Genomic DNA, 26,195 nt, shown 5'->3' on the forward strand with positions numbered 1-26,195 from the left:
GGGGGTGTGGGGTGTGGGGGGTGTCTGCATCTCTTTCCAGACTGTGGGCCCAGTTACAGCCTGGCTGTGGTGCTTGATAGCAGGGTAGCTCTCAGGCTCTCAGCTTGGTTCTTTATCTGTAAACTGGGGATAACATTTATAATTCCTACCTTGTTGTGAGGCTCAAATGAGATGATGTTAAGGAAAGTGCTTCTTAAACCTTGTGAGCTCAGATGATGATGATCACACCCTGCCCTGGATTATATCCACCTTGTCCTCAGTTTACCACTGCGCCAGGCTGGATACTCTCTGAGTGCAGGGACCACGTTTTACCCAAGGACCTCTTGGGGGTGGGGCTATTCTTGTTCAAGGTAATCCAACTATCGTGACAGAATGAGGAAAACTGGAACCCCAGTGCTCTGTAAGGGACATCTGGTCCATGGCCCATTGTCCTCTGCAGCCTCTGCTGGAGCCCTCCAAGGATGGGGAGGGAACACGCTGCTGTCAGCACAGCTTTATCAAGAACCGATGGCTTCTGACTGACTTCACTTCTCTTTCTGACAGGGTTAGCGGCCTGACAGGCTGCAGACACAGGATTCTTAGATTTCAGCAAAGCAGAATGTGTCATTGAAGATAGTAGGGTACTTAATGAACACTCATGTATATCAGGTGTGTTGGATTCCTGGGTATCATTGTGGAAGAGATGGAGAGGTAGGAAGCCTATAGGTGTTGTGAAAACTGTCTGCGTGGCCACCCCCAAGATTATCCTGAAGAGCTCCATGATACTTTGGAGGGAGTTCGCTAGTGGTGTGCTCCTTAGATCTATGCCTGTCCTGCTTGGATCAATATTTTTTATCCCTGAGTCAGAAGATAATAATAAAAGCTAACATATGGTGCCTATTATGTTCCAGGCAGAATGCTGAATGCTTTATGAACATTCTCTTATTTTAAAGGCATGGATGGGATGTGTCAGATTTATACATGACAGGAAGCTGGGAAAGCTAACTAACATGGTGGATGAGTTAGCCAGGATCTACAAAGACTAAAGAGATATGATAGGACTGCTAATAAGGTGAAATTTAAAAGTGAAATGGAGTCTCCTGCTTGAGTTAAAGAAATGGATTTCCCAAGTATGGAAGGTGGGGGAGATACAGCCAATAACAGTGTGTGTGAGGAAGATCTGAGGGCTAGAATGGGCTGCAAGCTTCCCATGAGTTCACAGCATGATGAAGTGGCCTTGGGTGTGTAAGAGCCACAATGTCCAGGGAGAAGGAAGTGACAGTTCTGCTCTCAGACACCTCTGAAGCTCTGTGCTCATGTCTAAGCCGTGCATTTTGGGAAAGACATTGACCAATAGGAGACCATCAGAAAAGAGAACACAGAGTGGGAGCTGGAGACCACGAGAAAAGGGAAACTCAAGGAACTGGGGCATTTAACTTGGACGAGAGAAAACCGAGCTGCCTGGCAAGCTCTCCATGAGGAGGTCTTTGAATGGATCTAGGCAGCCACAGCCCCTAGAGATGCTGGTTTGCAGGAGCGGCCGTTGAGGCCCCTTCCCACTTGGAGGTTCCAATTCTGGAGAGTTCTAATTGGTAGGACTCGAGATCTGCTTTTGGGGGTCTTCTCTCCATGATGAGGACCTCTCTCCTCCAGCTCCAGGGAAAACCCAAGTCTGGGTTATTTTCCTCTTTCTGGCAAATGGAGCCTGCCTGTCTATACTGTGTTTGAGTCACAGGGTGATCCAGGGTCTGGGCACAGGATTGGCATAGGTACCCAAAGGGTGCCCAGACGAGGGCATGAGACCCTGGGGGAGCAGTCATGTGCCCAGGGGATGGCAGAGGTCAGTTTCCATTGGGACAAGTTCTCCCAGATTACCCAAGATGGAAACCACCTTGTCCACCCTGTGCCCAAACAAAATGAGGCCTTGAACATTGCTGATGTGGCCCGGGAGCCCATCTCAAGATGCACAGCAGTGAGGGTTCCCTCAGTTCAGAATCAGCCCTCTTTGGGTCTCGGAACCTGAGGGGTCTTGGGGATGAGGGAGCCCCTAGCCAGCTCATCTTGGAGACCCCATTTATGATGCTGTGTCCTTGTAGGCTGCAAGGGGACTTAGAGGAAGAGGGAGACCAGCCCCTGAAGGGCAGAGCTGAATCCCCTTGGCTTGTCTCAGTGAATCTCCCTCAAGCCAGAGCCCCTAGCAGCCCCTGCCAGGGCCATGTGCCAGATGGATACATACTTGGCAGGGCTCTGGTCTTGAGACAGAGTCCTTCCTTTTGAAGGCGCCCCTGGGATTAGGCTCCTGAAGGAGATCATTGTGAGAGGAGGAGGAAGGAGGAAGATTAGTTCCTTCTCATTACACAGAATCATGGGATTGAGAGGTGCCCGCCCGGCCTGGGGATCAGCTGGCCCAAGCCTCTCATTTTACAGAGAGCCACACTGAAGCACAAAAAAAGGGAAGAGACTTGCCCAAGGTCACACAGCTAGGCCTTGAAGCCACTCCCCCTTCTAGCTCTGTTCTGACCCCTACACCAAACCCCTGAGACATCTCCCACTGAGACCCCCAAAAGGAAAAGGGGGAGAGGGAGGGGCTCACTCCTGGGCAGCCCCATGGGGGTGCTGAGAGGGGCAGGAGAGAGTCAAGGACTGGGGCCTTTTTCTGGCCCAGTAGCAGGAGGAACCCAAGGACCCTTCCAGTTGCCAATCCATAAGGGTAGATTCTGGATCCTGGAAAGGGAAGGGGGTGATGTGGAAATTGCTCAGCGGATAATGCCAAATGATATCTGGCCTCCTTGGACATAAACTCGGCATTTCCTTCCTGGCAAACAGATTTCAGACTCTCCTGCTGTTGGGGTTCAGGGTGCCCACCCTGACATGGGACAGAGGAGGGGGCCAGGAGGGCCTGGGTTCTTCCCTTACTTCCCAAAGGACTCAAGGCATACTGCATTTTGCACAGAGAAAACGAGACAGGTCAGGCTGGGGAAGGGAACATGGCCTGCAATGGAGGAGCTGGGGGAGGGCATGTGTGCCATGCCCAAGGTGAGCTGATCTCACTACAGCTTGGTAATGACTGGACTCAAGGTTCCCGGCATGAAGGAGGTACATGCTAGGTTACAAAGTTTTCAGCTTTTGAGTCACAGAGTTTGGAGATCATCTGTAAGGAAATTTTTCTATGGAAAACTCCAAATCCCTGAGCCCAATGCTGAAGCCTCCCATCATCTGGCCCCAACTTACCTTTCCTGCCTGATGTCCCCCAGGCTCCCCATCCAGAAGGGAGCTCAGAAGGCATGGCTTCCCCTGTCCTGGCCTCTCGCCTTCACTTTGCCCAGAATGCCCTCTGTGCCAACCTCTGCCAGGTGACCCTAAGGCTGCCCCTTTGCTCTGGCTAGCTCTCATGCCAGTTCAGCTCCACTCACTGGGTCCTCACACCATCAATTTTGCCAGACTGGGAGGTCCCCGGGGAAGGGCCAATGCTGATCTATTCTTACGTGCCCATTTAAGTGGGAAAACTGGTGACCCTGGAACCAGAAGAACCCTGGAGCCCTGGGTTCCAGTCCCAGCTGGGCTCCTTCCTTCCCATGTGACTTTGGGCTGGGATCCTCCCTCTCAGTTTCCCCCACAAAAGATGAACATGTTGGATTTGATGATTTTTAAAGTTCTTTCTAGATCTCAATCTGACCTGTGCCCATGCAGGAAGGCACCATAAGGTCTTTAACTTTGGTCTCCTTTGCCTCTTGGGGGAGAGGCAAAGAAGACTCCTTTCTGGCCCCAGCAGATGCCAGCTCAGAGGGATGGGGCCAAGTAAACCAGATCCTGGAAGGGCTGGACTGGGCTGTGCCCTCCAAGGGCCTTACTGAAAATGGGAATGAGTTTGTGGGCTGGAGAGAATGGGGCACAGCCTTGGTGTGGGGCTACTCAGCTCTTAAGCAAGCCTTGGTCTTATGTGGCAGCAGCCTCCTGGAATATGGACTCAGCCTTCCCTGGGATATCACAAGGACAGGTATCCCTTGGGGGCCATGGGGGGCAGTCCTGCCTCTTATCCCTCCATTCTCTCCCCCTTCCCCCCTCCCCCGCCCCGCCAGGCTCTTCACATCAGTTTTCCCACCCATATATCTGCCCACATCACTCAGAAATCTGCAGAGGCTCCCACAGCCTGGAGAAGAAAGACCTCTCTATCTCCTTAGCTCAGCATTCAAGCCCGTTCCACCCCCCCACCCCCACCCCACCCCCGCCCCAGTCTAGCTCTAACATCATCTTGTCTCCTTCCTCAGGGCTACAGAAATGACCTACAGTTCTCTAGGCTCCAAAGATTTACAAAGCACTTTCCCCAACACAGCCCAGGAAGCTGGTTATCACTGCCCCCCGCCCCCACCCCCTCGTGCAGAGCAGGATGCTGAGACATTAAATGCCTTGCCTTGTTTCCTCACTTCCTGCTTTCCCTTCCCACTCTACCCACCTCCCAAGCTTATAATCAATCTCCCTTCTCCGAGGCCCCAACCACATTTAGTGGCCTGGCTTCAAGAGGAGATTGGGGGGCACATGGCAACTGAAGAAAGGACGGGGAACAGCGTGGGCAAACCTGGAGGGCTTCCCGGCCCGGCTGACCCACCTTATCCCATCCTTGGTCTCTGCAGGGCAGGACAGCTGAGGACACCATGCGAACCTGTTGTTAGAATAATATTTATTTATATATTTAGTGCTATTTTTGTTCAACACCGCTGTCCGTGGCCGTGTCTGAGGTAATAGAAGCCTTCGTTCCCCTTCCAGGGCAACCTCCCCCTCTTCCCCCAGCCCTGGCCTGCCCCACCCCGGGAGCTCCCTCAGAGGGGGCCTGGTAGGGACTCTGGGGGGTCAAGGGGCTCGAATGGGCTGTTATTGCAAGATACGGTTTGTACATTCTCCACATCCTTCCTCCTCCTCCCTCCTTCCTCATTCTGGTGAAAACTCGGTTCTGAGTTTCCGAACCCGAATTATAAATGATCGATTACAGCATTAGTAACAAAATGAAAACACATGGATGTCAAGTGGTAAAGAGAAAGTGCAATTGAAAGGGGGGAGGGAGTCCCTAAGTGGGACACTGAGTCTGGGGGCACTGGGAGGGATGGGGGAGGGGTGCTGCCCTAGGTGGGACGCTGAGTCTGAGGTGCTGGGTGGGTAGGGGGGTCAGACTCCAGGCAGGACATTGAGCCTGGGGGCACTGGGTGGGATGGGGAAGGGGTTTTGGCCCAAGCAGGACACTGAGCCCAGGTGCTAGAGGAAGGAACTGGGGCCGGGTGGGGATTGATCAAGGGATATTGAGCTATGGAAGAGGCCTGAGCTCTGGGAGGGTGGAAACATCACCCTGGAGGTACTGAGCCCTGGAGGAGGCCAGGGCTCCAAGGTGATGAAGCTGCGGAGAAGGTTAGGATTCCTTAGGAGGAAGACTGAATCTTCCTGAGAGGGAATAATTTTGGGTGGATCACTGCACCATGTGGGATAGCCCCAGACTGAAGATAGCTGGTGGGCTGTGACCGGTCATCCTGGGCCCAGCAAGGGTGGGGAACCTTCTGAATTTTCTCACCCTTTCAGATCCCCCCATTTGTTCCCCAAGTGAATTTCCTTCCACCCTTCCATACCCAGAGAGGAGACATCCATCCTTGAAATAAATACCCCAGCACCCTAGGTTAATGACAAAATAGATTAAAAAAATAAACTCTTCATCTGGCCACTCCCAGGGCCACACTTTGCTCCTCTTGGGGTTGGGGGAGGCCTTTGGGCCGTGTCCTAAACCCACCTGAGGACAGGACCAATCCTGAGCACCTACCCCGGCAGTCCTTCCCCCATTCCCTCCCACCAAAGGGGAGCCCAGTTCCCAGAACTATATTGCATATCAGGTGTTCATGAGGCCCTGGGGAAGGCCCTGTGGCCTAAGCCATAAGTCTCAATGAACTGCAGGAAGCACAGGTAACAACAGGTGGCTTGGGCTGGGCCAGGGTCTTAGAGACTCTTGTAGGAAGCGCAGGCTGGCCAGGCAGGGTCAGGCAAGGCCTGGGAAGCGGCTCTGGGTGGTACTGGCCACAATGGGAGGGGAACATTGGCTAAAGTGCACGTTAAAAACCATAGTGGCTGCAGACAGGCCACTCCCTTGTCCCCAGACACTGGAGGTCATGGAACCAAGGCAGCAGTAGCTAAGCAAGGGCTGAGGATGTGTGGGGAAGGCGGAATCCCTAGCTGCCCCTGGGCACTGGCAGTGGGTCTAGTGGGACACTCGTGCTTGGGTCTGGTGCTTCAGGGGATCTTGGCAAGGGCATGCAGTGACCATATTCCTGTCAGGTTGAGTGGGGGCACAGGGGCAGGTCCTGATGATGACCCAGGGCTGGAGGTGGGGTGGCTATGAGTACTGGGAGGACTGGGGGTGAGATCCTAAAATTCCACAGTACTCACAACTGTCCGGGGCTCCTCAAAGGTGGCAATGAGAATCTGCTTTGGGGGGGGCATGGTGATGAGGTCAGCCATGTCAGGGGAGGCTCGAGGCGGGGCTTCCTCTTCCTCCTCCGCCCGGTGGTCCTCATACAAGGTGCTGATGTGCAGCAGGGGGTGGGTGGAGTTGTGGCTCAAGACAGCCATGGATTCAGGCTTCACAAGGCCAGGAGTGACACTAGGCAGGGGCCCAGGGACCCCAGTAGTTGTGGTAGGAGGGCAAGTATGGAAGGATCCTGGAGGGGGTGGCATGGCCCGGCATGGCTCCACTGGGTACAGGATTTCTTTTTCTGGGCCTGGGGGATCTGAAAACAGATGAAAAACACCAGTGTCAAACTGTCTCTATCTTCTTTCAGACAATAATTATGTCCCCCGAAAGCTGCTCTCAGTAGTACCTCTAGTAGGGGGGAGAGGCTGCACCTAGACATCCACAGTTTCTCACCCCATTCCCCTGTGACCAAAAGCACACAGTGCATAGGAATGGGTTCTCATCACATCACTCCCTATTGCACAGGGCTTGGGCAGGGGTGCGTGGGAGGAGAACTTTGTAAAAGTGAAGGCCCACTAGAGAAGAAAGTTCTTATTTGGTATGACTTCATCTTTTCCTTGTTCGTTTGTTTTTTGGTGGGGAGAGGAAAGTTAGATGGGGATGAGGAGGACCATAGATTTAGAGTTGAATGTGCCTTTTATACATGAGGAAGCTTTTTCATCCTTCTCAGGCACAAAATAGTTAATGAATTGCTCAAGGTGACAAAGTAAGCTTCCTAGGTAGGATTTGAACCCAGGTCTCCCTGACTAAAGTCCAGCATTCTATCATGTTGCCTCTCTGTCGTAATGAAGCACCCTATGATAGACATGCCATGAACCTCCCAACAGGCTTCAGGAGGCTGGCATTATAGAGTGGACTAGTGAGCTTGAACCCGAGTGCCCAACTGGGCAAATCCTGAATCAGTGTAAGGTGTTGGGAGGGGAAATGACTCTTGGGTCTCAAAGAGGCTTCATGATATGGCCTGGGGCTCCCTGGCTAGAAAGGTCACATACCAAGTTCATCCTTACTGTTGCATGTTTAAGGCTACCTGTTATGGGACTATGGAACTTGTGTGAAGTATGTGATGAAAAGAAGGTGGAAAGCAGGTTCCCAAAGGACATGGAGATGGTGCAACTGGAGATGGTGGCAGTGGCAGGAGAAGGGGTTCAGAGCCCAGGGAGTCAGGAAGATTCAGGAGGGCCTGTGGGTGGGCCTTAGTGATGGATCAGAGGAGTCACAAAGTTGTGAAGTGTGAAAATCATAGGGCTAAAGGCAAAGGGTCTGGGGATGTCTTCTGGGCTGAGGAGCTGGTCAGCCCGAACAGTGGATCTGTATCAGTCAGGAAGAAAGGCAAGGTTTAAGGCTGGATCCTGTAAACTCCCCATGGAGCAGCTGCTAACCAGCCAAAGGCTTTCCAAAGAAATGATTATTCATACCTTCAGGAGGCTGAGGAAGGCTCAAACCACCACCACCTAGAAGGAACTTAGGAAGTATCCATTTCAACCTACTCACTTTACAAATGAGGAAAGTGAGGCCCAAAGTGGATCAGTGATTTGCTCAAGGTCACACAAGTAAGTGGCAGAAAAACTCAGCTCTTCTGACTTCTGGATCCAACCCTCTTCCCTCTACACTGGGCAGCCACCAAGCTGGCTATAAACCAATATGGCCAACATAGCTACGGGAGAAACTGGGCTCTCCTAGAAAGCAGTAAGGCTGATGTTATACAACCCAGCACTGGGGACTTTCTAGTGTTGCTGATACTTACTGGCCCCTTCCAGTTTTACTCTGGAACTACCAAAGAATGGAATCTCTGATGGGGCTTAGGCATGACCCAGGACCCAAAGGAAATGTTCCTGCAGGGCCTGGAGCTCAAGACAATTGTACACTTATGTATGAGCATGTTACTTTGGAGTGGTGTTTTAAGGTAGTGGTTCAAGGGAAGTGAGCCTTGGGTTCCATGCTCCCAGGACAGTAGGGAGGCCTGGCAAAGGCCTGGATCCACTTGGGTAGCAGAGCTGGTCCTTGGAGCATGCCAGGACACTGAATGAGAAGAGCTGCCCTGTCTTATTGGGCTGAGATGATTGCTAACTAGACAGGCTACCTCCTTCCTCTGACCTGGGGTTCTCTGAGGGCAAGGCTCCCAGCTCTCCTTCAAACTGAGGACTCTCTTAGGGCAGGACTCTATGTCGAGCGGTAACTGGCAACTGGGATGCCCAGGGCAAGCTTTGTGGAATGTTTTCTCCACTAAACATTTAAACACAAACTTGGATGGGAGAGGAGGTACTATTGCTCAGTTGTGTCAGATTTTCTGCGACCCCAGGGGCCATAGCACACTTGATCCTTCTGAACCTCCACTATCTCCTAAAGTCTGTCCAAACACATGTTCATTGCTTCCATGACATCTCATCCTCTAGCATCCCCTTCTCCTAACATCTTCTTTCCCTAACATCGGGGTCTTTTCCAAGGAGAAAGCATGCTGGGTGTGGAGAGATGTGGGCTGGAATTTCACTTTACATACTTACTGTTGGTCTAACTCTGGGCAAGTCCCTTTCCTCTTCTAAACCTCAGCCCCTATGTAATGAGGGTAGTGATAGCCAGAGTACTTACCTAACAGTTATTTTGAGGCTCAATGAAATCATGTCTGTAAGCACTTTGTGAGCCTTAGAAAGCCATATAAACATCAGGCCTGTTATGCTTGAAGAGGGCCCCAAATCCTGAGTCTTCTCTTTCAGCTAAACATCCCCAATACTTTCCAACAATCTTCATTTAGCCTGGTTGGTCTTTGGACTTCTCCCCATACCAGCTGCCCTTTTCTAGATAATCTATAGCAGAGCTAACTCTCGGCCCAAGCCCCCAAAACTCCCTCATAGCCTGATCCAGATTAAAGTGTTATTGAGAAATGTTCAACAAAATAACAAAAATACAATACGACATAGATAATGCTAATTTGTGGTTCTCTAAATCAACATGTGCCTACTTGTATTTGTTATTTTTCATCACCAATGCCTCTCAGTTTTCAAACACTCTCATGGAGTCCTGAGCTCTGAGCTCATAACACTCCAGATGTAGTCAGACCAGCAGGGAATCCTCCTTATTCCTGAGTATCTCCTTGGAGCAGCTGAAAATCGCACTATTCTGGGGCATGGGGAACACCATACCCCACTGCTGATTCACAGTGAGCTTGCAGACCATTAAAACTCTCTGCACTTTTTCATGAGAAATGTGTAGCTACATTTCACCAGTCCTGTACTTGTACAGGTGAGACACTGAACTTTATACCCTTCTCCCTATTAAATTTCATTTTATTACATTTAGTCTATCATTCTAGCATATCCAAAAAACTTTAATTCTGACCCCATCATCATCTGGCACATTATCTCTTCCTTCCAGATTTGGCATGCATACGGTCTATACCTACATTAAAGTCATGGGTAAGCATTTTAGACTGGATAGCACCAAGTACAGAGCCCGGCGGAAACCTCCTCTAGAGGTCTCCAGCCAACACAATTCATCCGTGACTATTCTTGGGTCCAGACAACCAATGAGTTCTGAATCTATCTAACTGCACTATCACTTAGTTCACCCTTTCTCCATTTTGTCCAAGGAGGGCATTAGCCTTGCTTAAATGTTTTGCTGAAATCTAGTTAAAGTTTATCTGATTGACCAGTTCATTAACCCTGTCAAAACAGGAAATGAGGTTAGTCTGGCATCACCTATTTTGGATCAAGCAAGGCTGGCTCTCAGTGATTGTTGTTTCCCTTTCTAACTTGACCTACCATTCCTTTAACTGTATCTTCTAGACTTCTGATAGGAACCCAAGTCAAGTTCATTGGCTTACCATTTGAAGAAACTATCTTTTCCCCCTTTATGAACATTAGGATAACATTTGCCCTTTTCTAAGACCTTGGTACCTTTTCCACTCTCCACACTTTCTCACAAATCACCAAGAGCTGTTTAGCAATCATAGCTATCACTTATTATATTCCCTAGTACGTAGCTTATCTAGGCCTGGTAGCTTGACTTCTCTGAGGACACCTTGTTTCTCCTCTCTTGCTATATTCAAATTTATCTTGGATTTTAATTGCTCATTGGTCAGTTCTGCTTTTCCATTCCCAATCAGAAAATCATTCTTTTTTGTAGAGAAAACAGAAGTAAAGAATTAAGTAGTTCTTCCTTTCCTCCATTGCTTCCTTTGGTCACTATCCCATCCACCTCGAACAGTGCTATCCCTTCTTCAATCTTCTTTTAATCCTCAACACTGGAAAACCCACTTTGCTGTCCTAGCTTTCTCTGCTGGCCTCAGCTCCTTCTTTAGCCCTCAGCTGCTGCTTTTCTATATTTGTCTTCAATTATGTCCTTCTTCCATTTTGGAACATTGCCTTTTTCAAATCTGAGTTGGGCAATGACTTCCCTATATCCCCATTAGTCAATTTAGGGGACTTCCCCCTTTATTCCTGATTGGAGTTCTTTGTGTTTGTGTTGTTAGAATGTCATGCTTTGGAAGAACATCACGTTCTTCTCAGTTCAACTTCCCTGGACAGTTTTAAGCTCCTATAAAGCCTCTGAAATCCACTTTCTGAAACTCAGATGCAGCTTTCTTTCCCCTACTCATCTGTCACAAACTTGAACATGGAGGGCTCCCTTCCAAGATTCTCACCATTTCTATTTCAGCACCAGCTGGTTCATTTTTGCTGGTCAGAATTAGCTCCAGACTAGTAGTTCCCCTTGGTCACTTCCTCTACCACATTCCATAATTGTTAAAGCCCAATTGAAAAGTTAAACAATGTGACTTTTGGCAGAGTGAACACTAGAGCATCAGAGGGGTCTAAGAGTTGAGGTCTCCCATGCCTTCTTGATCAAGTGGGGATGCTGGCCTCTGGATCACTTTCTGTAACTTTGATTTTTATCTGTGACCAGGTGGTCTGTGATGGATGCCAGTCACAACATCACTTCTGATCTCTTCCCTGTCACAAAACGTCTCTCCTATGCTCCTCCACCTCTTGGCACTTCCATGAATATATTTCTCATGAGTTGTACTCCATCTCACCTTTCATTGGTTTATTTTCTTCTGAAATCTGAATACCTTTCCATTATTCCTATATTTATGAAATGACTGATCTCCTGTGTCTCAGAGCTTCTTTGGATGCTGACTTTGTCTCATTCTTCAGTTCACTTGCTATTTCTTTTTCAACACTGATGTCTGGACATCCTGAGGCCATGGGCCTTAGTGGTGGCTCTCTTCCTGGGTATATCACTCTGTGAGTTACTGTTCCCTCCACTAGTGTTAGTGGTCTCCAACTTGGCTGATCTACATGAATAGGCTTTTTCCCCTTCTATTTTCAGCCTAAAACCCTTTGGATTTAATCTGCAAATCTCTAAAGAAATTAATTTGAATAGTCCTCATGAGATATACTTTACCTCAATCTGTTCCATAAATTCAAATGTCACTCTCTGACAGTGGATCACCTTCTTTTGTTAAGTTTCCACCTTCAACCAGAATAGTAAGAAAAACCTTACTTGTCTCCCTAAGGTCTGGTTTCTCACTCAGGATTTCATCTTCCCAGAATTACTTTACAGGTGCTTTCTGGGGATACTACTTGTTCCCACATAAGTCACTAAGAGTACGTAGTGTTCACCAGACTTGACAAACCTTGGGAAGGGGTCAGCCACACCCAGGGTACATGTCCTAGGAAGGGAGCATGTCTCTTGTTTATCCCATTAACAAAGACTCACCAAGCACCACCATTTGTCTCTTGTTCCTCTGACCAGTCCAGGGTGAGCCCTGGTGAACTCAGACTCCTTGGCCATCACAGCTTCTTCTTCTGGGATCAAGGTTCATCTTCTTTGGGACCATACTCATTTCTCCTACCTTGCTTCAAAAGTATTCCATGGTCCTTCCCTTCCTTCCCTGTGTTGCAATCTTCTACCCTCCTGATAGACATGAGGATTACCCAAGAATGAAAGGATCCTGGCTCCAGAGCTCAAAGGAACTGTAAAGGCCATCTTCCCTTTTCTTTTTCCTTTGGAACTCTTCTTCCATTACTTTAAGGAAAGGTGCCTTCCTCCAAACCTTGTATCTCCTCCTCTAGGAGGGAGGCAAATCTGTGCCTTGTGTACTCACAGCTGTTAGCCACCACTAACAGAAGCACAGACTCGGCAGAAACCATCCTTGTTGGCAGTTAAGGTTTCAGTTCTCTCGTAGGCTTGCACATAGTACATGCTTGTTGACTGATTTACTAATGAGGCTGTTTCAGGGAACCACCTTGTAGCTGATCCACCTTGTCTCCTGCTACAGAGTGGGGAATGTTTGCTGGATTATGAGCCAAGTCCTGCAAGAGCTTGAATGCCAAGAATAGCTGCCCAGGGAAGGAAGGTCTCTGAGGTTTTGATTCTACAGAAGTGAGATACCCAGATGTCTCTTCTCTCTGGTTAGATATTAGAGATGCTCTCTCCCCACATCTTGCTTCTTCCATCATCAGCAGGTTAAGCCATCCTCCTTGGTACCTCCTGAGACAGCATTACTGAGTGTACTCTGAATGACTTTTGCACTCCCAAAGTGACTGAGGGTCCCTGAGGGTTTGGGGGTTCTCTCTTTATCTGACTGACAGAGAAGAATGAAGTCACTCAGAAGAAAAGGACTATCCTATGTTATGGCCAAATATGATCAAAGAACAGACTGTCTCCCATCAATGAATTTTCCATCCAGAGGTACTCCTCCCTTTAAACTGCTGAACTGTGTAAAAATGTTTCTTGACCCCTCTGAATGGAAATCTTTCTCCCAAGTCTTGTGAGTCTGTCCCCCTGCCTTCTTGTGCACAGGCTACTGAACACAAACTCCCCCACCCTCCCAGGCCCAGAGTGGTCGTGTTGAGCACCCAGCATAGGCCTGCAGCATCACTCGGAGGCTCAGAGGGTGACCAGCCCCTGTAATGCCCCCAGGCTCCCGGACTTGGATTGCTTTGCTCCTTAGGGGTTTTTTGAGCAGCCCACCCTCTCCTGCTAATCTGCTGAAAAGAAAGCTAAAATAAATGAAAATCACCCTAACCCTAATTTCAAGGCAGGCACCTGATTTTAGACACAATAGTTTCAGGTGCTTCCTATGGCTCTGGCCCAGAGTCTGAGGAAGGCTTTGAGCCTCTCCTCCTGACTAAAGCGCCCAGCCTTTAGGGTCGATGGGCTTTTCTGGCAGATCCAAGGCCCCAGTTCTTATTTCTAGGATCATGGCTATGTTCTGAGGGTCGGAGGCTCCTGCAAGTCTAGTCCTTGGGTGAGGAGGGAATTACTCTCCAGTTACTTTTTAGATTATGGATTTACTTTGGGGGGGGGGGGGCGGGGAGCGGGTATAATGACCTGGAGCTCTCGGTTCTGTTCGCCTTCCCGCTCCCATCCTGGCCAATCCTGAGCCGACCTCATTGCGCCCCGCCCCTGCCCCACCTTCCTACCTTTGGCAGGCGCCATGCTGCGGGTCCTTCCACAGTCTTCCCCCTGGGTGAGGAAGGCACCCTCCTGGCTCTTGGAGGCGGGCAGGGCAGCAATGCGCGGAAGCTCGGGTTTAGGCTTCTTGCCGCTGAGGATGTAGGGATGGACGTCCAGGGAGAAATGCCTGGCGTGTTTCTTCTCGCTGCAGGCCGACGACGGGGCGGAGGAGGGGCCGGCGGCTGTGGGGTCTCCAGTGCCAGCGCCTTTGTGGAGAGCAGCTCGGGAGTCCAGCAGAGGCGCGATGAGCGTATCCGTGGCCGTCTTCCTCCTCACGGGTTTGGGCTTGTCTGCCTTGTGGTTCTCCACCTTCATGATGGCCAGTTGCTCCTTGAAGGGCTGGGGCAAGGGGTTGCTGGTGGGGATCCACTTCATCTTTTTGCGGGGGCGCTTGACGACTGGGGGTTCCCCCGAATCGCCGTCGGCTGGGTTGGCGCTGGGGTCCACCGTCTGAATGCCCGAGTCTCGGACCGTGGGGGTGGCGTCGTGGTTGGATTGCGCCAGGGCGGCCAGCAGCTGCCGCACCACGTTGTCGTACATGAGGTCGCTCTCGTTGGTGATGAAGTCTAGGCGGTTGAGCGACTTGATGTGGTCCCGGTTCTCATTGCAGAACATGGCCAGGATGTTGATGTCGCAGAACTGGGAGCGGCGCCACTGGCGGCGCGTCCTGATGCCCACCTTGTGCAGCTTGTCGAAGATGAAGTTACTCTTGCGAAAGATGAAGAGGTGGATGAGGTTGACGAGGATGATGAGGTTCATGAAACAGAGGAGGACGATATCCACGCCCGCGATGATCCTCTGCAGCTGCACCGAGGGCAGCTTGCAGCTGACTCGAACCGAGCCCCGGGGGCCGTCTGGAGGCTCGCCCAGGGCGCACGTGAACTCGTTCTGCTTCTGCGTGGCGTAGTAGGTGCACAGGTAGCTGATGGGGACCACGCTCAGGAGGAGGATGAGCACGTGCCTTGCCAGGTAGAGCTTGGCCAAGAAGTTGCTGCGGCCCCGGCGCTCCAGGTACTTCTCGAACAGGTTTTGCTCGGGGCTCTTCTCCTTCTCGGCATTCTCGATGATCTCGCGCTTCTCCTTCTCGGTGATGCCGGGGCCCTTGGACTGGATCTGCTTCTCGATCTTGGGGGCCCGGCCCTCTGCCGCCCGATGGTAGCAGTTATCAATCTCCTGGAGAAGGAAGTTGAGCTCGGAGGTGAGTCGGGTGGAGGCCAGGAACTCCCAGCCCAGGGCAGGGACGTACATGATGCCGGCAAACGCCAGCAGGGCATAGGGCAGGAACTTGTGCTCGAAGAGGGAGGGCCAATGGCTGGAGTCCACCCCGGGCAGGGCATCCCTAAGCTCTGTCCAACAGTAGCCACGTGCATAGAGGGCCTGGTCACGGGTGAAGTTGTGAGGGGTATAGCAGTAGATGGGTTCCTCTGGAGGGCAGAGAGGAGAGACACGGCTCAGGGTCATGGCAGGGAGGGGGAGGGGGTCCACAGTGTTCATCCCTCCTGGCAAAGGGAGGGCAGAGATTGGGGTGGGCACTGAAAGAAACATTCATACAGTATTGATGTCCAGCGAGGGGAACCAGTAATTTTCCTTTATCCTCATCCTACCTGTCCCTGAGGTTTAGGGGTTTTAGATGAACTCGGAGACTGGCCCGAGGCAGACCTTGACTGGGCAACGGGAGAAACCTGGAGGAGCCCCAGCCACCACAAAGACTAGCAGGCTGTACACAGTATGGGGAGCCTGTCTTCCCATTCTCCCCCTGCTTCTTCTATGGAAGGTACATGACTTTGACTACAAATGAACCAGGGCCATTCTCTGAAATGTCCTATAATAATACTAATTCTCATATTTGGGAAGTTTCCAAAACCAGAATGTAAAGTTGGAAGGTACTTCTGAAATCAGATAGTCTAACATACTAATTTTACAGATGAAGGAAGTGAGACCAGTGTAGAGATTTGCTCCAGGTCACACAGACAGCAGGCAGTGAAAAGAACACTGGATCTGGAGTCAGAGGACCTGGTTCAAATCTCAATTCTGACACTTGTACCTGTGTGACCTTGAGTCCATCACTCAGTGCCTGTTTGTACATCTGTAATATGGAGGGGAGAGGAGATGACCTCTAAAGTGTCTTCCAGGTCTAGCCCTAGGAACCTTTGACCCCAAGAACATGGCTGTAATTTTGACCCATGCCCAAGGACTCTAAAGCAGCAGGCCCCTCCCTTGACATTGGGTCAGTTCTAGAGACACATGCTACTTTCCCATAGGAGCCTCAAATAGTTCTGTGGAAGAGATGGTGGAAGATGAACTGAAGAAATGGAGAAGGGCAAATGTCCTAATTTTCAAAAAAGGAGAGAGGTAAGAGTCTGTAAATGACAAACTGGGAAGCCTGCTTCTGATTTGGGGCAAAATTCTGGAGTGAAGCATTAAAAGGATGGTTAGTGAATATCTGGAAAGGGAAGCAGTGATCACAAAATATCTCACCAAGAACAAGTCACACAAGACCAACCTCTTTTCTTTTTGGGGGCAAGATTACAGGACTAGTAGATTGGAGAATGCTGCAGATAGAGTTAACTGAAATTTCAGCAAAGCATTTTATACAATCTTTCATGTTATCATTGTGGACAAAATGGAAAAAGAAAGGGTAAATGCAGTATAACGAGGAGCATTCATTACTGGTCAATAGGCTAGGCTTGATGTCAATTCATGAGGAGGTCTTCAATGAAATGCTCCTGGGATCTGTATTTGAATTTGTGCTATTAAATATTTTTTTGTCAATAATTTGTATAAAGGGATAGAAGGCATGCTTACTACATCTATAGATGACAAATATCTTGGACAGGCACTGGGTGACAGAATAAAAGAAGTCTTGATAAATAAGAGGTAAAAATGAATAAGGATGAATATAAAATCCTACTGTTGGTTTCAAAAACAGCCTCACAGGTACAGAAGGCACCCTGGGCAACATGTTTGGTGTCCAGTTGAAGAAAAGATTAAGGGCATTTAGGGAACTGTCAGCTCCATACATGTCACCAATTGACGTGGCAACCAGGTGGCCGATATGATTGGGCACATACATATTAGACATATTATATGGACACCCTGGCCAGGATGGTTTGGAAAGGAGAGACTGGAGGCCTGACAGCCTATCAGGAAGGCGTTACAATAGTTCAGACAAGAGATGAAGAGGGGGTGAAATAAGGTGGGGGTTGTGAATATGAAAGCGAGAATGGAAGGGAAATTCAGTTCAGCAATAGTTATTTATTAAGGGCCTACTATGTACAGGCTGCTAGGATAGAGTGCCAGGCATGGAGTCGGGAAGACTCTTCTTCCTAAGTTCAAATTCGACCTTAGACACTTAGTAGCTGTGTGACCCTGAGAAAATCACTTTAATCCTGTGTGCCTCAGTTTCCTCATCTGCAAAATAAGCTGGAGAAGGAAATGACAAACCACTCCAGACCCCCAATGGGGTCACACAGAGTCAGACATGACTAAACAGCAACAACTAGACACTAGGTAGTGGGGAGACAAAGGTGAAAGGTGATAGACGCAGTCCCCACACTCAAGGTATGCATTCTACAGGAACAGACATTGTGGAAATAGAACTGAGAGAATTAAATAATTGAATATTTTTGGCTCCAAGCACAGAGCTGAATGCCCTGTTGAAACCAGGGACCCTTCCCCACCAACAGGAGCTCCCTCTCCTCATCCTCTGTTTCCTTGAACATAGGGGTTGGCCTATAAAGGTCCTCAGCCTGACAGAAGGAAGGATGGGGACACTCTTTGATGACTGAGTCCATGTCCTGCCTTGCCCTAAATGGTCACTAGCCTACCTCCCCCCAAAATTGTTAGGGCTGCCCCCAATCCCTTCCTGAGTCCTTCTCCTCACTGTACCACCAAATACCCACTGAATTTCTCTGACTGGATGTATCCCAAATCCAACTGCCTTTTGGGGAAATGCCTCTTTATTAATTGATCCCATCATTTCCCAAGAGCCACAAAAGGGCCTGAAAATTCTCCTCTCTGGGGGGAAAAACCCAGGAAAAGGTTTATCTCTCATTGGCCATCACTGACCCAAGCAGTTCTTGATCACAGGCCTGAGCTTATCCTTACTCCAGGGTCACAGCCAGAGGCTCCATTGGCTCCCAGGACTCTGGCTGGGCCCTCTTCCCTTTTTTACATTCTCTTATTTGGTGATCTCATCAGCTCTCATGGGTTTAACAATCATTTCTACAGAGATGACTCCTAGACCTAGCGCCTCTCTCCTATGTTTGAGTCCCATGCCCTTTGAACCTCTCCAACTGGATATCCTTTCGGGATGAATCTATAATCTGTTTCTCCTCCCCCCCAACTCTTCCTTCCCAAATTTGCTATTACTGTCAAGGAGACCACTCTTTCTCAGTCATCCTCTGCTCCTCACTCTCCCTCACTCTCCATATCCAGTCACTTGCCACATTTTTCTGTTTTGGCTCTCCACAGCATCTCTCCAATCCATCTCCTTCTCTCCACTCACCTCCTGACCATTACCTTAGTCCAGGTCCTTATCGCTTCCTCCTGCTTGGTCTCTGTCTCAAGTCTCTCCCCACTCCAGTTTGGCCTCCATCTTCCTGGCTGCCAAAGTGATTTTCCTAAAGCCCAGGTCTGATCACATCCCTCCCCTGCCCAATATACTGTCATGGTTCCTTATAACTGGTTCAACATTTAAAGCCCTTCACAGTCTGTCTTCTCCCTGTTGCCCAGTCACTGCATACTGTTCTAGACACTCTCTACAATCCAAGCTCAGGTACAATGGGCATACCATCTCTTGCCTCCTCCCCTTTGTATAGAGAGCTCCCTCCCTTGTGCCTAGAATGCTTTCCCTCCTCCTCCTCACCCCTTTTTAGAAAGTTCAACCTCCCCTGAGGCTCAGCCCCAGGGGCCATACCACATGCCACACCACATACCATACAACCCTCTCCCAAGACTCTGTACTTACTGACTGTGCACTCACTGACTGTACACATTTTTCTCCCCTGATACAAGAACAGATTCCTTGAGGGCTGGGATGGTTTCCTTCTTGTACAGAACCTGACACATAGCAGGTGCTGGAAATGGGTGGTCTCCCTGTGGCTTGTTCTCCCTTTTCATGATCTGGGTGCTAAGTTCTCCTGGGATTCTACCCAATCCACAGAAGTCATAGATTGGACAGTGTAGCAAAGGAGGTGATGATGAAGAAGGTGAGAAATCAAACAAAGATGCTACAAAGAGATATGGGGGGGATCCCCAAGCTCAGATAGGGGTCTGGGAGGGCAAGGGAGGCTCAGCTTGAGCTGGTATTAGCAGTTTGCAGGTTCAGTGGTGGTCAGTAGGATGACATGGCAGCCAAAAGCAAATGCAGTCGCCACTTCCTTTCAAGAGAGGTGTTGCCCACCAGCCTCATCAGTTACCATCAGGAGCAACGGGTCCCTTTCTGGATTCTATATTTTAAGAAGAGCATGCCCAGAGGAAGGTGACTGGCACAGGGATGGGGGTAGAAAGGGTCAGGGACTTTCAAATCAAGCCATCCCAGAATGAGCTGAAGAGACCTAGAGTGTTTGGCCTGCAGAATGGAAGTGGGGGGGGGGGGGGGAGGGAAGTGCAGATGACGAAAGGGAATGGGGATTGACAATGGACTCCTGTAATTAAAGCATGACCACTTGGGAGCAGGATTAGGGTGCAGAGAGCAGAGCTAGAGGCTCTGAGCTAGAGGGAGAAGGTGCCGAAATGCAAATTTAATAATTAGGACGTCCTCAAATTGAAACAGACTGCCTCCCTTACTCTCTGGACTCCCCATGATTCCCCTGTTCTCTTCTGTGTCCTCCTGACCCCCTGGTGACCTCCCTCAGGCCCCACCCCTCAGAACTGACTGGGGCTGAAGCTTAAGTGGAGGCCAGACAACCACTTGTTGGGTCCATTGTGCAAAGGATGGATTCAGTTTCCTCCATGATTGCTGCACAATTTGGAACAAGTCACTTCCCTCTTGACATATCAGATTCCTCATCTTTGAAATGGGGTTTTAGATGGTGGGAGTAGTTCCCTCCCTCCCTAGGCTGTCAGGGGGCTCAGAGGGACTCTGAGCAGCTGAGAGTGAGGGAAAGAAAAGGAAGCCAGGAGTGTGTCAACAATTGGGAGATCAGAAAATGTTTCATGAGGCAGAAATTAGGCCTAGATCAACCATATGCCATATGCCAAGATAAGGTTCAAATTAAGTGACTGAGACATACAGGGTCACATCATAATCAAATTAGAGGATCAAGGAAGAAATTAACAGGTGTATGGATGACCAAACAAAGAGTGGAGAAGATCCAAGAAGGTAAAATAGACACACTTGATTATATGAAATTTAAAAAGTTTTGCACTAACAGAATCAATCCAATTGGAACTAGAAAGGTATTAGGTTACTATAAAGAATAAAAAGAAAATCCTTTGCAGCAAATTTCTCTGATAAAGAGCTTATTTTCAAGATGTAGGAAGAACTGATTTTAATGTATAAGACTAATAGTTATTCTCTAGTTGATAAATGAACAGAGGATATGAAGAAGTGATATCCAGAGGAGGAAATTCAAACAAGAAATAACCATATAAAATGCTCCAAATTGCTAACAGAGAAATGAATATTAAAGCAACTCTGGAGTTCTACTTAGTACCCATCCAACTGGCAAAGATGACAAAAACGAAAATGATAAATGTTGGAGGGGCTACAGAAAAACAGGCAAACCAATGCATTGTTGGTGGAACTGTGAATTAATTGGTCCAGTTATTCAGGAAAGCAATTTGGACTATGCCCCTCCCAAATCACTAAACTGTGCATATCCTTTGACTCAGTGACTAGGCTTCTGCTTCATAGAGATGAAAGAAGGAAAAGGATCCTTGTGTAAAAATATTTATAGCAGCTCTTTTTGTAATAGCACTAAAAAAGAGAAAGAAAGAAACTAAAGGCGTATTAGGGAATAGATGAACAAAATATGGTGTATGAATGGAATGGAAAATAATTACATAAGAAATGATAAAATGGGATGTTTTAGGGAAAATCAGAAAAACTTGAATGAACTAAAGCAGAGTAAAGTGAGCAGAACCAGGAGAGCAATTTGTATGTTATCAATGACATTATAAAGGAAAACAACTCTGAAAGACTTTGAAACAACTCTGAGAGCTCTGGTCTTCTAAATGTCAAATCACCCGTATAGAGGCCAAAGACGAAGCGTGCTGCCAAAGTCCTGACCAAGAGGGGAGGGGCTCAACATGCAGAAGGAGTCAGTTTTCTGGACATGACCAATTCAGGAATTTGCTTTGTTTGACAGTGCACATCAGAATGTTTATTTTAAAATGACGGAGGGGAGGCAAGGTGGAAGAAAGAACAAAAACAGACATGTTAAATGATAAAAGAAAACACTTCATAAAGTAGATGACAGCCGGGGTCTATGGAAGAAAGATGTGCATCCTGAGAGACTGAGGTGCAGAAAGAGTGAGCACGTGGCACGACTTGTACAAATGTGCAGATGAAGGAGATGGAACAATGGATTTGGACAAGAGTAGTACAAGGCTGGGTTGGTTGAGACTTGGAGTGCATGAAGGGCATAAGTTAAGACCAGGGCCTGATTGATGGAGGGTCATTGGAACAATGGTGGTATTCTCACAAGAATAAATAAATTGATTGGAAGAGTGGGTTTTAGGGGGGTATCAGTTCTGTTCTGCATATGCTGCATTTGAGATGCTTATCATAAAATTACTAAGGTTACCCTGAGTTCCCTAGGACAAAATGCAAACTTCTGTGGTGGACATTGAAAGCCCTTCACAATCTGCCTCTGATGAATCTTCCCAGGTTGATTTCACATTATTCCCCTTCATGTGCCAAAATCCCAGTCAAATGAGCCCATTTCCTGTTCCCTATACATCACATTTCATCTTTGGCTTCTGAGTCTTTGCACTGGCTTTGTCCCAGGCCTGGGATATTTTCTCTCCTCTTAGAATTCCTAGCTTCTTTCCAGACTCAGCTCCAGGGCCACCTTTGACTGGGGGCCTTTCCTGGTCCCCTGAGGTCAGGGGAATCCCTTCCATCTACTTGAATATTCTACATTCTGAGATCATACACACAGACACACAGACACACAGACACACACACACACAGACACACACACACACACACACACACACACACACACACACACACACACACACACACACCAGCATTTGGGCCCAGAGCAGACCTGAACCTGGTCTCAGCAAGATCATTTTGGCAGCTGGGAACTGTGTGGATATTTCAAAAATAAAGCTGACACCTATTAAAATAATAATTATGAAGATGAAAATAATAACTGGCTCATATACAACATTAGGGTCTACAAAAAGCTTCACACACATTATCTCAGTACTGTTACTGCTCACTGAGATATCAAAGTACCTAATTTTAGAATTGGAGACCTTTAGAAGAGCCTCAAAGGGCATTTGGTCCAGCCTCCTGCTTGTCTCAGGAATGCGCTCTGAAGCATCCTCGTCAAAAGGGTCATTCAGCTAATGTTTCAAGCATTTGTAGTGAGGTAGTTCACTCTTAGAGAAGTGAGCCTGCCCCACTGCTGGACGGGTCATTAGACAGGCTTCCTTCCATCCAGCCTAATTCGATCCTTGGCACCTTTCTCCTCTAGTCCTGATTCTGGGTCTGCTTTCTAGAGCCAAGCAAAACAAGGGAAATTCTTCTTCCTTTCAAATACTTGAAGGCAGCTATCCTGTCATTTACTCTTCCCCTCCCCATTCCCTCCTTACCCACTCAAATCTCCTTTTCTCCATCTAAACATCCATTCCTTCAACAATAGAAAACAGTCCTGGATTGGCACTTCTGCCAACTGCCTTAAGGGTAGAGACAACATATCTCACCTCCTTCCCAAACCCTGCCCGCCTCCTCACCCCGCCAGTCTCTTCTTAGTTTGGGGCCACAGAGAAGTTGGAACCTGCCCACTGGAGACCATCTGGATTTCCCCTCTAATTGGTGTCTCTATTGACCAAGAAATGTCAGCTTACTAGTCCCAACCCCCTTCTTCACTGGAGGTATGCATTTATTTAAAACAGAGTAAGTCTCCCCATCCAGTAAGTGCAAGTTATGTGGCCAGGTATTTCTGTAAACCAGTGTGGGTGGCACGGTGGATGTCTGGAATCCCAAACCCGATTTAGGTGTTTTCTGATATCTCCCCTCCTTCAGCATGCAGAATGGAGAGATGTCTGCCAACAACCTCTGCCTAGCTTTAGCCCTCTCTGGAGTTCTATGCTACCAGGGGGCTGGAACTTTCTGGGTGGGTGGCTGTGACCGTGTATCAGAGCTTTTCCTTACAGGAAGAGCTGAACGTAATTTTAAGAGGTCACATGGGCACGGAGGAGCCGGAGGAAGGCCTCAGTTAACCCAGGGCCCTATGAAGGAGGGCCCCGTTCTGTGGCAGCACCTGCCAGGCAACAGTTTCCTGGTGATGGGGCTAGGGATGCTCCCTGATCCCCAAGGCTTCCAGAGGCTCCCGAGGGAAGGGTGCCTGGCTTATTGTATCCCATTCTGTGGGGAAGAGCCTGGGGTTCTGAGCCACCTCACAAAGGCCCAGCCAGCCTGCATTGTGCTTTCTAGTCCTCAGCTCCCCTGGAGCTGTCCAGCGTCAGGAAGTCTTTTCTCCCTGGCACGCTCCGGTCCACGGGCGGCGGGCCGTGGAGAACACCTCTGCCTCTTCCCAGAGGCTGGGGCAGTGAAATCTGGGAGGGTGTGCACCGAAACCGTGCCCCTACACACACACACACACACACACACACACACACACACACACACCACACCACACCACACCACACCACACCACACCACACCACACCACACCACACCACACAACACCACACACAAACACACGTACGCACATCCCCGTTCCTTCCCTCTGGTGCCTGGACGTTCTTCCCCAATTCATGGGCTTCTCCTTCTCTCTCTCCCCCATCTCTCCATCTTGGGTAAAGAGCAGGGGCAGGTGAAGCTCGGGAGGAGATAAAGGAGGCTCGGAGAGGGAGGGCCCGGGCAGCGCTGGAGGGAGGGAGGGAGGGTGGAAGGCTGCCCCCATCCCCCCGGGCGCCGGACCGGGTCTTACCAGCGAAGTTCTTGGTGAAGACGAGCGTGACGAGCAGGATGGGCACGAGCACGGTGCCGATGGTGACCACGCGGTCGAAGGGGAGCTCGAGCTTGAGCTGCAGCAGCAGCGCGGCCAGCGCGCCCGCCTTGTCGTCCTGGGCGCCGGGCAGGATGAGCTCCCGCAGCTTCTCGCCCGCCAGCAGCGCCGTCGCCATGTCCGCGGGCTGCTCCAGCAGGTGGTGCATGGGGGGGCGCGGGGCTCGGCCGGCGGCCCGGGAGGGGGAGGCCTGCGGGGCGGCGGGGGGCGGCGGCGGGGTTGCCCCTGCCGGGGCCAGGCGCTGCCGCTGCCTCCGGGGCGGCGGAGTTCAAGTTCAAGGCTCAGCGGCCGGCCGGCCTGGGGGTCGGAGGCGGGGGCGCCAGGCGCGGAGCCCAGCTCCAGACCCGGCCCCGGGCCGCGCCCGGCTTCTCCTCGCTTCCCGCTCGGGCCCTCGCTCGCGCTCTGGGCCGCCGCGGGACCCCGCGCCCCCCGGAGGCCACTGCGGACACCCCCTCCCCCCGGCCCCGGGCGGCCCGGAGCGCGGGAGCGGGGAGGGGGCGCGGGGCCTGTTTACCTCCGGCAACTTGGCGGCTTGCTCGGCTTCTCCCCGCGGCCCCCGCCCCCTCCTCCTGGACCCCTCCCCCGTCCCCCCCCACACCGCCCCCCGCCGCAGCTGCGGCGCCTCCGATGACTTGGCAAAAAAAAAATTACATGAAAGGGCCAAGAAAGACTCCCAGCCCGCCCCTCCCCTTTCCTCCCGCGGGTCCTCCCTCCAGGTCTCCCGCTAGCCCGCACGCTGCTGTGTCTCCCACCCGGCCGCTCCCCGCGCTGCGTCTCAGTCTCCGTGGCTCTGTCTCTCTAGTGTCTGGCCCTATCCGGCTGCCAGGCTGCGCAAGCGGCGGCGGGGAGGGGGGGAGGGGAAGAGGGGGAGGACGGAGGCACTGGCATTCACGGGGGGAGCCGGGGAGGACCAAGGGGAGGCGCCCCCGCCCGTCCTCATATCTGGCCGGTGGGGTCTGGTCGCAGCTGCAACACGTGGCCGACGTCCTGCCTGCCTCTTCTCCGTCCCCTGTATCCCTGCAGCAACCGGTGCCCCAGGCCCATCCCATTCCTAACGCCTCATAGCCGACCCTGAGTTTCGGTTCTCCCGCCAGGATGCTCTAGCCCTGCTGGCTGTCCCCGGCACCGTCTGAGGCTCTCTCAAACTGCCCCTCTCCCACCGTCTCTGACGACTGCCAGGCCTCCCCCTCCCAATGTGGCTCTCTGCTCTAGTCTCTCGGGGGCACCTGGCCCCCAGCCCCCACCTCATCCTTTCCCCTCAACCCTCTTCTGCCTAGTTTTTTGGGGGCACTCATAGGGGGCAGCACCCAACAGGGAAACTCCTGGAGACATAGTTGGTTCAGAAGGAGGAAAGACAGGGAGGCAAAGGTGGATCTGGCTCCCCAAAGCCCGAATCACTTTTGGGTAGCTTTCTCCCTGCCAAATCAGGGGACACTAGAAAACTTTCCAGAGACTGGTACCTTTCCCCATCATCATCATCCCTACCACCCTCATCATCAATGACAGGCTCATGGTCCAGTGGAAAGAGTTTTGCCCTTGGGGGCTCCTGCTGAGGTAGAAGGAGCTCAGTAGGAGCTCTGAAAGTCTAGCTGGGCTCTGCTACCTGTGTGACCTTAGACAAGTCACTTTTTATCTCTGAGCCTCAGTGTTCAACTCTGTAAAAGGAGAGGGTTGCACTAAATTCCAACCCGTTGTTTCCTTTTTAAAAAAGTATTACTATACTCATATTTCTTAGGAGGTTGTTGTGTGTAGAGGCCTCTGGAAGCCCTTGAAATCCTACAATCCATCACAAGGGCTGTGTATCCAGCATCTTCCCCATTACCTTCTGTCCATGAAAATGAAGAATTATTTTTTTGAGCTCTAAGGATGCCCTGTGAGGTTGGAGCCAATCATTCTAATGTCTGAGATACTGGAATATGATTCCATGTGATCATTTGTATGTCCTTATGTGTCTCCCACAGTCATCCTTCCATGATTCATTGTGGCGTGGTGGTGACCCTGTTCTGTCAAAGTCTATGTCAGTGAAGTCCAAGCTCTGGAACACTCTGCAGAGCTGAGGAAGC

The 26,195-nt window shown here is 50.3% G+C and overlaps 1 protein-coding gene across 2 annotated transcripts; it reads right to left on the minus strand.

Moving 5' to 3' along the window:
- Positions 1–24,664, minus strand: PANX2 (pannexin 2). 2 transcript variants are annotated; one of them, XM_072596473.1, is made up of 5 exons: positions 24,055–24,664; positions 13,906–15,363; positions 6,400–6,740; positions 4,586–4,639; positions 1–123 (listed from the first exon to the last, which is right to left on the minus strand). In XM_072596473.1, exons 1-5 carry the CDS (start codon positions 24,278–24,280, stop codon positions 100–102), a joined length of 2,103 nt encoding a protein of 700 aa, XP_072452574.1. In that variant the 5' UTR covers positions 24,281–24,664; the 3' UTR covers positions 1–99. The 2 variants fall into 2 exon arrangements, with proteins under 2 accessions (XP_072452574.1, XP_072452575.1); XM_072596474.1 differs by lacking the exons at positions 1–123; positions 4,586–4,639 and having other exon boundaries at positions 4,643–6,740; positions 24,055–24,663.
- Between the last annotated feature and the right edge of the window lie 1,531 nt (positions 24,665–26,195).

The sequence above is a fragment of the Notamacropus eugenii genome, chromosome 3 (assembly GCF_028372415.1).
Source record: "Notamacropus eugenii isolate mMacEug1 chromosome 3, mMacEug1.pri_v2, whole genome shotgun sequence".
NCBI lineage: Eukaryota > Metazoa > Chordata > Mammalia > Diprotodontia > Macropodidae > Notamacropus > Notamacropus eugenii.

What these genes read in the sequence shown, in the direction of transcription:
- PANX2 (XM_072596473.1), bottom strand. Translation starts at nt 24,280, where the DNA reads ATGCACCACCTGCTGGAGCAGCCCGCGGACATGGCGACGGCGCTGCTG. An exon ending in CTTCACCAAGAACTTCGCTG is followed by an intron (nt 15,364 to 24,054) that starts GTAAGACCCGGT and finishes TCTGCCCTCCAG; the next exon opens with AGGAACCCATCTACTGCTAT. An exon ending in GAGACCAAGGATGGGATAAG is followed by an intron (nt 124 to 4,585) that starts GTGGGTCAGCCG and finishes TGTTATCCCCAG; the next exon opens with TTTACAGATAAAGAACCAAG.